The sequence below is a fragment of the Culex quinquefasciatus genome, chromosome 1 (assembly GCF_015732765.1).
Source record: "Culex quinquefasciatus strain JHB chromosome 1, VPISU_Cqui_1.0_pri_paternal, whole genome shotgun sequence".
Classification (NCBI taxonomy): domain Eukaryota; kingdom Metazoa; phylum Arthropoda; class Insecta; order Diptera; family Culicidae; genus Culex; species Culex quinquefasciatus.
In genome coordinates, this window is record NC_051861.1 from 885,590 (window position 1) to 899,623 (window position 14,034).

General features: G+C 37.0%; 1 protein-coding gene across 1 annotated transcript in view; it reads right to left on the bottom strand.

Moving 5' to 3' along the window:
- Window positions 1–4,536: 4,536 nt before the first annotated feature.
- The window catches only part of LOC6032023 (homeobox protein abdominal-B), a 112,722-nt gene continuing 103,224 nt past the window's right edge, over window positions 4,537–14,034 (bottom strand). Inside the window, exons 6-9 of the mRNA XM_038267023.1 lie at window positions 13,574–13,788; window positions 10,930–11,089; window positions 5,165–5,379; window positions 4,537–5,091 (exon numbers count right to left, since the gene is read on the bottom strand). Of these exons, the coding sequence (XP_038122951.1) occupies window positions 4,903–5,091; window positions 5,165–5,379; window positions 10,930–11,089; window positions 13,574–13,788 (779 nt within the window). The 3' untranslated portion in view covers window positions 4,537–4,902. The remainder of the gene's footprint in view (window positions 5,092–5,164; window positions 5,380–10,929; window positions 11,090–13,573; window positions 13,789–14,034) is intronic.

A 14,034-nucleotide genomic window follows, 5' to 3' on the forward strand; every position in this document is an offset into this window, starting at 1 on the left:
TAGAAATTTCCAGGTTGTGCATAAAATTTTTGATCGTGTTATGAATTTTTGAATCAATGCTGATTTTTTTTTAAATCAAAATATTTTTCAACTTAATTTTTCGATGTAAAATCAAATTTGCTTTCAAAAAGTAAAAATAACGGTGATCAAAAATAGTCCAAAAAAAAAAGTACTCTAGTGATTTTTTTATAAAGTGCACCGTTTTCAAGTTAAAGCCATTTTGAGGTACCTTTTTTGCAAATGGTAGCAGTTTTTAGTTTTTTTTTAATTAGTGCACATTTGATCAACACTTTTGGAAAAAAATATTTTTGATAAGCTGAGAAAATTCCTTTTTTGAACATTGTTGATACGACCCTTAGTTGCTGAGATCTTGCCATGCAAAGGTTTAAAAACAAGAAAATTGATGTTTTCTAAGTCTCATCCAACAAACCCACAATTTTCTAACGTCGATATTGCAGCAACTAATGGTCCGATTTACATCTTTTCGAAAACAAATTTTCAAAAATAAAAAAAAACAAACTTTGATTTTAGCTAGGAATATACAGAGAAAGTTTTGTCCCATCCGTGTGGATCAATCGGACCGCGCACTGGACTCACAATCCAGAGGTTGCCGGTTCGAATCCCGCGGCGGGCGCTCTAAAAATTCTTTGTGTAAATATGGGTATTCGGCGCCGTCGCTCCGTGCCATACTCTCACACACTTAGGAGCCCAGGGCGGTGAAGTCCTTGTAGATAAAAGGAAGACACTAGTGGTTGGTACTAGCAATAGTGACCGACAGCTATAAAGTCAACTTCGTTTTTATATACAGAGAAAGTTTAAATTTCTAATAGTTTTTACTGCGTTTACTGAAAGTTGAAATTAATCTTTTTTTATATAAAATATGAAAAAAATATTAACTTCAGATCAAAACTGGAGCAACTCAACCTTAACTAAATGAGCTCAAATTTTCAGGCTAGCTGCTGGGGTTGATTTCCGGTTGATACAAACTAAATTGAACACTTTTGTTCTTTTTCATATATCCGTGAACCCCGCTTTTGTGCACTCCTGACATAGGGGATCCTAATCAATCTTAACCGATAACATCGATAACACGACTAATATTGGCCCCATTTAAAAAAATAATAATTATAAGAAACAAACATAACTAATAAATGTTTCCCCGGGCAGACGGTAATAACAAATTTCATGCCATTTCAATAACAAATATTGTTAAAATAACAAAAAATGTTATGGAATATTCTGGCAAAATCCATTTTTGCATTAGAGCTTAATAACAGTTTATGTTATCATAACCAAATTTGTTATTGGTCTGATATTGGATGAAAGTCAAAACAACATGGGAATAACCTTTTTTGTTATGGAAGAATAACTCCAACTGTTATTGGGATGATCGGATTAGTTGTTGAAATAACAAAAAAGAATAACATTTGATTTGTTCGAAGAATAACGCAAAATGTTATTAGTCTGTTATTACAATAACAATCAATAACAAAAAAATCATAACGGTGAATAACAAATATTGTTATTGGCCTAATATTTTAAAATAACAAAAAATGTTGTTCCCACGTTATTTCCGTCTGCTCGGGTCTCCCTTTTTACATTTTGATCTTTTTTCGAAGCTGGCGATCACAAATAACGTAACAGCTTTGTGAAAAAAGATTTTAGCATGGAATAAATGACGTAAATGTTACGAAATTTGTTTAGAGAAAAAAACTACGATTTGAGAATGAAGCCAAACCGTTATATCATTTTGCGGAATATTCTATAATTCTGATTTTTAACTAACTGATGTGTGCTAGCTAAAAATAACTAATTAATTTTGTATTTTTTTATTGGTAAAATTTGTCTTGTGGAACACACTCCAATCGAAAGTATCACATTTTAGCTCATTCTGGCAATTACAAAATTTGGGTCAGGCGTTTTCAAGGATTCATTCTAAGAACGTACGATGCAATGGAGTTGCTTGGTTTTTTAGAATGGAAGCAAAGCATTTATACCAGCAAATTGTTAAGATTAGTCCTAGCCGGAAAAGAGCTAAAATTGAGTTCTGTCGATTGAAATGTGTTCAGTGCTCTCACATTCTTACAGAACTTGAAGGGATGTCATCAGAAAAAATATACTTTGAAAATGTAGAGTTGTGTTTTCTAATATAATTGGAATTTTGCCTCCATTTTGGGAAACTAAGTGAGAGAATACTTGAAAATTATTATTTTGTTATATGGAACTAAAAATGTTTCGTAAAATGGACGTGTGCATCATTCATGCTATTGTTACACAAACCCACAAGACCTTACCGTAAACTCCTACCATGACAAAAACCCTTGAATGCCAAGTCAAGTAGGAGTGGTTTTCGAAACCTTGAACCGCTCCACCAGCACAAAGCAGTCGAAATGTGCTCCTCTCTCTGGCTCACGGTGTGATTCATGCGGTGACGACCGGCTCGTTAGTTTTGTATTTAATTAAATCACCGTCGTTTTTCTCTTTCGCACCAATCACGCCCCATCGAGCTGTACGAAATAAAATACGGTTGCAAACGGACAGGGCCTTCGGAAAATAGGGAGCCGCCCCAAAAACTAGGTAAGGAGGATGGGAAAATGGTTGCGGCCCAATTAAAACTTCCACACACTAATATATTAATACGTTTATTTAAAGTCATTATATTAAAACTAATTAATTTTAAATTACAATAGTTAAAATGTTCTCTCATTACATCAGTTATTCTTTATTTGTATCTTCAATTAGTTTCACTTACATTTCATTTCGCTCTCCCTCTTTCTCGGAAGTTGAATGAATCCATTTTGCTTTTGCTGATTTATCCTTTTTGTCGTGTCATTTGCTGGTGAATATTTTAGCTCCAATGTTTTTTAATGTAATGCTTAGAGGTTTTTTTCTGTAAGACCTACCGCAAAGTACTATTTACACAGGGGGAGAGGGGCGCGCGCATTCGTCTTAATTTTTTGTATCCTGAAAGAAAACTGTTTTTTTTTTGTTCAGTGTTTGGGTTAGCACACGCAGGTTTACTGCGCTGCCCTAAAATTCGCTCGAGAGAGGTTTCTTCTTCGATTTCGTTCTTATCTGAGATAACTGGGCTTCAAATACATTTTCGCTGTTGCGGATGTGTTTAGTACGGTTTGTGGAAAAAACGGAATCTATGAGAAAAACCGGGGTTGGCAGACCAAGTTCGGTCTGCACCAAATCGGGATGGCTGATTTCTTTTTACAGTACGGTTATGTTTGCTTGTGTTGTGTTGTGTAGGTTTAAACATGGATTCGTTTTTTTTAATATCATCGTTACTAAAGTTATGTATTTCTTTGCTTTACGAAAAATTTGAGCACATTTTATAATTTCAAAACTGGTTTGATGATTATATCTAGAAATAGTGATGTTCTGCTCTGGTTTAAGTTTATTTTTTCCCCATTTTTGTTTTTGAAGATACACATTTTACTCTATTTTAGCACTAGTTCGCTTAACACTATTCTACTCATTCTCTCAATATGTCGAAAAGAGAAAAAGGGGTGGTTGGGCTCCATACCGTGTGTGTCTATATGTACAAATAAAAATACATAAATAAACGACAATCCTCCGTGTCAAAGAAATTTGCAATCATCCCGGTAGTAGTAGGCTTGGCTAATATTAAACTGAACAGTAAAAGCTCTCTAAAACAAATAAAACTGATAAAAAGGGGGTTGACGAGGGGGGCAGTTTGAAAACTATCAAGTCGTTTTGATTGATGATTGATTCATGAGCAAAAACAGTTACTAAATGGAACACATTTTTCTAAGGTCAACATTTCTAAAACTCAACAGTTAAAAAAAGAAATTGGGAATAAACAAACAACTTGCTTTTGATTTTTTAGGCGTTTTGAAAATAAATAATCTTGAAAGAGGTCACTGGTTCGATTGATTGCATCGGGAAAAGAAGGTTTTCTTTTCCCTTTTTGTAACTCATATTATAAAACTAATACAAGAGTCTTGTGCTTCTTTATCGACAGAGCTTCACTTTTGTGTTGCTTGTAGGGGGGAGGGGGACAATGGAAATTTTTTCCATAACTGAGCAAACATCAAGCTGAGAAGCTCTGAGCGCGAGTGGGTGAGAGAGAGAGCGCGTGCACTCAAGAGCTTGAGTAAAAAGGGGGGAGGAAACAACCGAAACATGAAGGGAAAGAAGGGCGTAAACTAGTCAACTAAAGTAATAATCACATGCTTTTTGCCTTCTTTTTTTCATATTTTTCACATCTCTTTTTTTGTTTGTCTAGGAAATTTCTAACGTAAACCTAATAACCGAGGAAAGAAAATTTTCCTTTTTTTAGTTTTACTCTTTTCTTTTGTTATTATGCGAAATTTCCACCACAGAATTATGTCATGTCCTATTTAATCACTAACTTTTACTGATTTTTTAGTTTGCTTTCGGCTCTTTTCAAGGGTTTATTTGTTTTTTTTTTTTCTATGGAAAATTTAAAACTCTTTCCCTTCCTCACTCGTTTTAGCTTAATTGTACTATTTACATTCAATGTGATTATGGTTTAATTAAAGTGTATTTTTTGTGTTAAATTTAGGTTCCTCCGCAGATCCACACGACGACGCGCGCACACACGCACGCACACACACACACACTGAAGAAGCTTAGTATTGTTGTTGGTGGCCTTGCTTGCACGCGGTTATATTACGTATAATCATCAAGGAGTGCGCAAACCTCACACCCACCCTCTTTCTAGTGGTGATAATTGATCAGATGTGGGTGCGGGATGTGGTTGCACATGGGCGCGGTCGGGACGTCGCACATTTCCATCTTCAGGTGCTGCTGCGGCTGCTGGCCAGCCACGTGGTGTTGGTGTTGGCCGTTGACGAGGTCGTCCTGATGGGTTACGACGGTGGAGGAGACGGCGACGGGTGCCTCCATGGGTCACTGATGCATCTTGGACCCGTGCAGCGGCATGCCCAGCCCCAGGTTGAGGTGGTGCGAGTTGTGATGGGACTGCTGCTGACCGTGGCTGTGGCTCGAGCTGCTGCTGCTGCTGTTGTTGACCTGGGACGCCTGTCGCTGGGAGTTTTTCTTGTTCTTCATGCGTCGGTTCTGGAACCATATCTTGACCTGGGTGGGGAAGAGAGAGGGCAAGCTTGGTTGGTAAAGGTCGTCGGATCTTCTAGAAATTTCAAGGACTCACCTGCCGCTCGGTCAGGTTCAGATTTCGGGCCAGCTCCCACCGCTTCTGCTTGGAGACGTACGCGTTGTATAGGAACTCCTTCTCCAGCTCGAGCGTTTGGAACTTTGAGTACGGTTTTCGCTTCTTCCGCACCGTCACGTTACCGGTCCACTCGAGCGGGTTCGAGGGGGTGCAGGAACCGACGCCGCTCACGCCCACCGACAGACTCGAACCGACTGGAATAAATAGACAACAGAAAGAGTTGTGATTACTTCACCTTGGAAATCTTGTTGCAACAATGCGTGCATTAACGAGCCAAACCACCGGAGCAAAACAAAGCAAAACCGGCGAAAACACAAATCACAACCCGGACCGCCGTCACAACATGACCGATATCCCCGGCCAATAAATCATCCACAACCTATAGACGACGACGACGATGACGACGACGGTCGTTTGAAAAAGCCATTTCTGCGTTTAATGGCCACATTTTACGATATACGGTTCCACGGATATAGCCCACTTATTCCGACGATCGCTCGCACTCTCCCTCTCTCCTTGGCAAATCTCATCTCCTTTTCCCACAAGTGGCCACTAAATTAATTTAACATTTCAATTATTCATCAAAGTAGGCCGATTATCGCGCCACCTGACGACGACGCAGTCGTCTCCAGATGTCAATTGGAGCGCACTCTTTCCCTCCAAAACTAAAAAACCGCGAGCGCTTGAAACCGATATTCTTCCCAGCGAATAGACAATAAACAGGGTAGTAACAATAAATGTTTCGGTGTGTCGATCATAAAAAAAAGAGTTCGCGGACTACCGTGGTCAAACAAATACACCACCCCTGAAAGGGGAAGGGCGAGTGAGGGTGGGGTGCAACTTTTGTAGTAAACACAACCTTGAATACGTTCTGCCCACTTTTCCACCCACCCCCTTTGGCATATACGTGGTGAGTCTTTATGGTGGATTTTTTTCGCGCGACGACCAAGCTTGCGCGCTCAAACGGTCGTTTTATGAATTATTACCCCAAACATAAAAATTAAATTAATTGCCATAATTTCAATAAAAAAAACGAGTGTTTGTTGTTACATCGTTTGGTGAGGTAATTAAGGCAGATAGTGTTTGCTGTTTGCGATACATTGTACGTGATAGGCTGTTTCGGAGAGTCACAACAACAAACAGGTGTGGGCACTAAAACGAGGAAGTCAGTCAAATTTGAGTAAAATTGGATAATCGGTTCTACCGACTAACGAGCCGGGTTTATGGGTGCTTAAGCCACCGCGGTAAGTATCCATTTGCGATCGGTAATAAGCGCTTGTTAAGTGAGCTCCCTTTCAAAACATTGTGAAGATTATGTAAGCCGTCTATTTTCGAACTGACTTCGTCAAGGTGTGTTACCAACTCGGACAAATTTTTCAAACCTCCGTGTGAGCCATGTCCTTGTTTAAATTACCATTTTATAAACATTTATCGTTAAACCAACGAAGGCGCACAGTTCACAAGCTTCAAAAGAGTGCATCTTTTTTGAAAAATGCATCCGGAAGGTTTATTATCTCCTCCCCGGATGAGTCAATTCTATCTTATTTTGCCAATCGTGGCCCCTTCTCTACAGGGGTTTGGGGCTTGAACAAATAAACCACGCACAGATTTTCCTGGTTGAAACAGCACCGAATCGAAAAGTAAACAGAGCAAATTGTTTCGATAGGGTGTTTCACCACGCGAGGTTTACGCCTGTTTGGGTAAACAATAACAGTTGTACCCCGACCTGAGAAGGAACTGTAGAGTCAATAAATAACCATTGAAGAAAGTCGGCAAATACGGTGTGGTTCGTGTAATGTTGTTGAACAGCAGATCGAGATTGTCTTAGTCACTAGGAAGATTGTTGTTAAATATTGGATACATTTTTGCAAAAAAAAATTAACATCAGGAATCATATCATCATTAAAATTAAATTAACTTTTGCAAAAATTTCTAAATGTTTTCGTCAAACCCTTGTCAAAATCGGCCTTAAACTCAGGGGGGGGGGGGCAAATTTTTTTCAGAAAACTTCAAAATTTCAACGGAATTTAAGAGCAATCAGCTAAAACCAATACAGTACTACAAAAAGTGTTTTTTTTGCTACAATTTTTGTTTTCGTCAAATCTGACTTTAATTTTAACTAAAGATTGCAAATTTGACGTTAAAAATACTTCAACTATATTCTTCAAAGGTAATTTTCAATGTTTACTTTAAAACAAAACAAAGCACTTGGAAAGAAAGATTGAACTGCCGCTAAAATCAAGTCTGTCCCATATTTCTTATATGGCTTATATTTTTCATTTTCTGCTATTTAATGATATTAGTACCAATTAAATTGTCATACTTATTTTTGCCTTTAATATAGGAAATATAATTAAAAAAAAAGTCAAGTTGAGAAAATACATTTTTTAAATAAAATAAACTCACATAAAACAAATCAAACTTCCAAACCTAAAATTTTCTTAAATTTTGTGAGTTCTTATTTCCAATACTTTTAGAAGTACAAAAATTGCCTTAAAATTTTGCTATTTTTGCGCTGTGTTGCAGAAAGTAATAAAAGTATTTTTAATGATGATTAGATGCTTAAATTAAAAAAAAAGTTTAGTAAAATTAAAAAAAAAAACATTATTTTTAAGCTTTTGAACAAAATTGAGCATTAATTTAGAAAATCGGTCATTAGAGATTATTAAACATTTACTAAATTCCTTGTTCTGCGCCAACGATTCTCAACGAGGGCAGCGTCTCTCAAGAGGAGGATTGCGATGCTCCAAACAACGTTTTTAAAAAAAGTCAAAACACTAGGTTCAATAAATTCAATAAGGCCAATGCTAATATTTTTCAAAGTTTTTGTCCCTCGGTGCTGGCGGTGGTCAAAGAGGGGGGGGGGAGGCAAAAAAAATTAAAAATATAAAATCCTAATCAGCATTTGGAAAAATTATTATCCCCAGTTCAATTAAACCAGAAAAATAAAATTTTGGCGACATCTTTTCAAGGAAATCAAAATTCATTGGTGAAAACGTAAGGCAAATTTATTCAACGCAAAAAAAACAGTTTGTGAACAATTGTGGTTTTATTCAGTTTTTTAGAAAGAAGTACTAGTTTTTTATAGTTTTCTAAAAATTCGCCTGATCCGATAATTAACTTAAAATTGATGAAAATGCATACACCCAAAGTTAAAGAACGAGGGAATAGTCCTCACGAAAAGAAACGTGAGGAAAGTGCTATTTTGCGAAAGTATAGTCCTCTCGCGTGTTCATTCGTTCTTTGGAACAGTTCATCCTATTGAGTGGTTTATATGGACAACTGACCGCCACTTAGTCACCGAACCATGGTGGCCCATACGGCAAAGGCACAGTTCAATATGCCGAAGGTCTTGGGTTCGAGTCTCGGTACCGGTACTTTTTTTGATAGATGAACTTTTTTTAATGAGTAAAGTACTCTCGGTAATTTCGGGATTTATCCTCTCAGTCCGCACAAAGTACCATTTTACTACCGAATCGTGCCCTTTATCCTCTCGTATGCCGATGTCCAGTTCTGGGTGTATAAGACATTTATGCAAACAGTGTAAGTATACTACACAGAAAATTATCAAGCTTTTTAAATACGGCTTGCTAATTATGTTTACTTACAACTCAAAATATTCTTTTAAAAACATGGTATTCTGTCTTGTTTTTTTTTTTAAATTGAAAGATGAATGCAAGAATTTAGCTCCATTGTTGAAAACGGTCAAAATGCAGGTTGGACCACTTTACCTTTCTGAGTTATATACTGCCAACAAACGCATAATTGTCTCACGTTGGTGATTGTCCACGCTCCATACAATAAAAATTGTATGGACAATTGTCCACGAGGGGAGGGGGGTCTGATTTTTCAAGAAAGTTGCGTAAATGTTAACATTTTCTGAAGATAATAACTTTGCGGTAAAAATCTTATATAAATATGGTGTCTTCAGAAAAGTTAATTCAAATTAAATGAAGATCCTACACCCGAAATTTGAAAAGGTTCGGCCAAATACTTTTCTCCGTCCATTTTCATGATTTTTCCCATACAAACTTCAAGGGCTTACAAGGAGGGTTTCCCGTGGTCAGAATGAGCTTGAATTTGGGATTTAGCCAAGTGCTGGATCAATTTTTGATTTCAGGGGTAGCACCAGGAATTACCCGAATTTGGACCACCCTACTGTACATTCCAAAAAGAAGCTTCAAAGGATAAAAATGCACAAAATTAGTCTAAGGAACATAAATAATTTAAATATTGTAGGTAGAACACACCTTAAAAATATATGAAACCCTTGTTGTAATCGTATATAAAAAAATCCATTTTCGATCATATTAAAAAAATTATCTTGTCATATGAAATTGCTAATGATAATTATTACAAAATATACAAATAATGCTAAATATCAGAGTTTGAGAATTCCTTTGACTTGTCGTAATCCACCAGAAATCAATAAGAATACTCAACAAAAATTACAGTCGAAAAAAATATTCAAGCCAAAATCTAATCTTTCCAGGCAGTCTCTTCACCTGAACAGAAAATCACGAAGATGGAATTCCCCCCATTTGGATCCCTCCCAGAGTCCAATCTTCTTCCCCATGCCTCGAATCTCGATTCCAAGAAAATTGCCTCAGAAAAAAAATCAAGAAACGCCGAGAAACCGTCGAGAAAATTGACTTCCTCTGCGCATGGCACGAATTTTCTCGCATTCAGTCAGTCTTTTTTTATTTTCTTCGTTTGTTCTTTCACCTTTTCCTGTGGATTTCTCATCCCGTCCAGTTGAGTTTTTTTTCGCCCTGTCTCTTTTTAGTCTCTAGGGTACGAACACCAGTCCGGACCGTACCAAACCACAAATGGAAAATGAATGAAGGTTGTTTGCGGTCTCGCGGGAAATGACTGACCGGGGCCAGGATCAACCTCGGGTCACGAGATAAATAATTGAAGTGAACTATTCACATTTCCATTAGAGCCGGCACCTGATATAGCCAAATATGAATCCTCTTCATTCCGACGACCCTCGAGGCGGTTTGACACAAACACACTCGACAGTACAGGTGCGAGACAATTCCCCCTCTCCTTAATGAAATCATAATAAAATTGCTTTAACGACGGACGATTATCATTAAAAACCCTCCTCGTCACACGCTAATTATCGCCGACTTCCGTCTCGCCTCCAAGACCAGGAGGGGTAGCTGGAACTGTCCAAAAATGGCTCAAAAGCATGCAAAAACGCCCCTCGCGGCGGCGACGACATTCTCGCGAGTCATCTCTTCACTTAAATTGCAATTTTGGCACCGCCACTTGTCCCTCACACTCAAAGGGAGCGTCGTTTCTTCATTTCCGCTTTGGTTTATTTTTCTTTTGCGCAAATCTCCAAAACAGCAAGAAAAAAAGTATCTGGCTCAGCTGTGCGGTACGAAAACAGACAGAGAGTCAGTAAAGACCCCGCCGAAAAAGTTTCTCCAATTTCAACGGTCTCAGTCGGGCGGGCGCGCGTCTCCACGCGTAGAAGCGGAGGTTATGTTTATGATGATCGATTTTCCCATTAAGCCATAAAAGAGGCAGAGGGCGAGTATAAACAGAACACACCGCCGCCGATTTTTTTTTTTTCGGCGGCAAACTTGTCCCGCGGGGGTGGTCGGTCGATTTCCGTGGAACGCAACGCCGCGTCGATGGCTTTTGGGATCAGTGACTGCGGCGATTTGTGGCGGGAAAAATCGGCTCTTTTGTTGTTGTTGTGGTTGTTGCGAAGAGCGAAAAATACTTACCGGGATTAGGATATGTTTCACTCGAGTACGGCCGAAGTCCGGTGGAGTTGTACGAGTCGTAGCTGGACTGGAGCGCCGAGGGGGTGTCCCCCGTCACGGTTCGGGAACGCTCCGAGGGCGGCATGTACGCGTCCGGTTCATACTTTGGATAGTAGTGATGCTGCAGGGTGAGGTGAGGATAAAAATAGTATTAGCCAAAGGGGGTTTAACACGATTTATATTGAAATTGCTTATAATTTGAATCTCTACGAACGTTGAAAATGTCTCAATCAAAAATAAACAAATTTAAATGTAAAATAAATTTTTCATCTCTTTATATCTAAAGAAGATATTTTTGAATATTTAATCAATAAAAGTTTATCGATAACTTATTTTTTAAATTCAGAGGGTTTTTCATTTTCGAAAAGATTTTTATCCTTTTAAATTGATATCTGTCAATGGAAGTAGCAGAAGCAGAAATAGCTCAAAAATTAGAGGCTTTCTTTTTTCTTTTTTGTAATAGTTTTTATTAGAAATAAGAAATATATAAATTCAATGAATCTTTTCTTTTTATTTTTCAGTACATTGAAATTTTTTAGGTCAATTTTATCCTTAAAAACAAAGTAAGCTCTTTTCTAAACTGTTTTATAAAGCATTATTTGAGATTTGATTTGTTTTGTTTATATATTTGTTCATTTATAAAAAAACAAGACTGAGACAATATTTTTTGAATTCCTTGATATGCTTTTAAAAAATCAAAAATCTTCAAACAAAACTTGAACAAAATTCGATTTATTGTGAAAATGAAAACAATTCAAAATGCCTTTCCCTACGTTTATAATCATTTTTAAGATGTTTTTTTTTTAATTTTGTTTCAAAATATTTCAAACTTCCCAAAAAATTACACTTAAACAAATTTGCGCTCAAAATAGAAATCCGCACGGGAATATCTTGCATATAATTTTTTTAAGCCCACAAATCGTAAAAAAAATTAAACCCTTGAGAAAAAAATCACTTAAAAATTTTATGACAGTTGCAAGAAAAAAGTGCTAAAATTACATATTGTATTGGTGACAAATTTTGTGTCGAAAATTGTGTAATTTTACATCAGGAATTGGTTCGTCATTTTTTGTTGAAAGTCACATTTTTTACACATTATTTTAGCTAAAATCACTCAAAAAAGAGGAATATGCAAACAACCAACTTTTAAACCTGCCCAAATTTAACTTTTTTTACTGTGTATGAAAGGGATTTCATAAACATTTTGTTCAATTTTGATTACTTGATTTTTTTTTTCTCCAAATTCTGTCGACCAAGACCAAGGCCGTGGGAAGAAAAACTTAAATTAAAATTGATTTCATTTATCTGTTATTTTATTTTTTTACTTTTTGCTAAATTTTATGTTAAAAATGCTATTGCTATTAAAAAAAATCTTTTTTTGAATACTTTTTAGATCAAATTAGTTGCAAACTCGAGAATATTTAGATAAGAGTCCATTACGCTTTATTCAAATTATAAGGAATAAAAATAAATGTAGCATAAAATTTTATTGTAAAATATCGTCGAATCACTTTTACAAAATAACATGAGTATCAATATATTCATGCTGTTTTATTTTTAAACGAATTTTTGAAAGTGTTATTGTTTCAATCAGGAAGTCATATCATGTTTTTAATTCGACTTATTTTTTCAATAATGTTCAAAGTTGAATTCAGATTTTTATTTTTTTGTCTCAAGAAAGGAGAAAAACCTTGAATTAAAGTTTTAAATTTTAATTCTAAGGCAAATATATATATTTTTCAAAATTGTTGTCCCTCGGCGATGAAACATGAAGAGAACAAAAAAAAAACCCAAACATTTTTCAAAAATTAAAAAAATGTACAAAAATGTGTAGAATTATTCAAAACGGAAAATTTTAAATACAGTCCAGACTCGATTATCTAAAGGCCCTGGCAAAATTTCACTTCGAATATTCGGAACTTCGGACTTCGCTGTCTAATTTTTGGTTGTCGAGCTTAGGTATGACCCCTAAACTACGCTAAAATTATTTAGAATTTTCAAATCCAAGATGGCGGCCAAAATGGCGGTGATTTAATATTGAAAAAAACAATTTTTCTTAATAGGCAATCAACAACTCAAATTTGACCAAAATAAGGTCACAGAACTATGTTTAAAACAAGGAAATGAAAAAAAAAACGATTTTTTTTTGTGATTCGATTATCCGAAATCCTATACACAACTTCGGATAATCGAAACTTCGGATAATCGAGGCTTCGGATACTCGAGTCTGGACTGTACCAAAATTATTCATATTCTTTCAATTATACTTTTCAACACTTATTTCGTTTAAGAAGCAATTTGAATTTGACTCGTGATTTTCTAATAATAAAAAACTGTATAATTTTTATTGATATTAATTTTAAATTTGATTGAATTCTGGTTTCATAAATACTTGAAGAATTTTAAAGCACCATGCTTCTCCACTGACAATGTGTACAGATGGAGACGCTGGTTAGTTTAAATTTTCAATTAACTTATATATTACATCTAAATAAATTTTATGACAACATGTAAGTTCGTACTACCCAAGATCCAAAAATCGCAATTTCAATCAACCGGAAGAAGCTGTCTTCTCCCCCACACCCACACCCACACACACACTCACTTGAAAGTTGGCATCGGTGTAGCCCGGGTAGTACATCGGCTTGATGTCCGCCCCGAGGCCGTACGGGTACTGCGGGTGGTAGGCGGCGGCGGCGGCGGCCGCCGCACTCGGGTCCGCTCCGGCGTCGTAGCCCCACGGGTAGGCCGAGTGCCGCAGCCGGGACGAGTCGGCGGACGTCTCGAACGCTGGACGTTTTGCTGGTATGTGGAGAGGGCCTAATATGTTAATGATTTTTTCGGCGGGTTTTGGTTTTGTTTGCGGCCGCAGAGGGGACGAGGGGGGTTGGGGGGGGGGGAGGGGACGGTTCGGGGGAAGGTGGATAAATTTGATAATTAAAAAGATGCGTTGATTTTGTGTTGGTTTGTTGTTGTGCGGTTTGGGTTTGGAGAAGAGAAACGGAAAAACGAAACGAAATATATTGGTAAGGGTAAGCAGAAAGGGTAGGGGGGTTAGTACAAAAC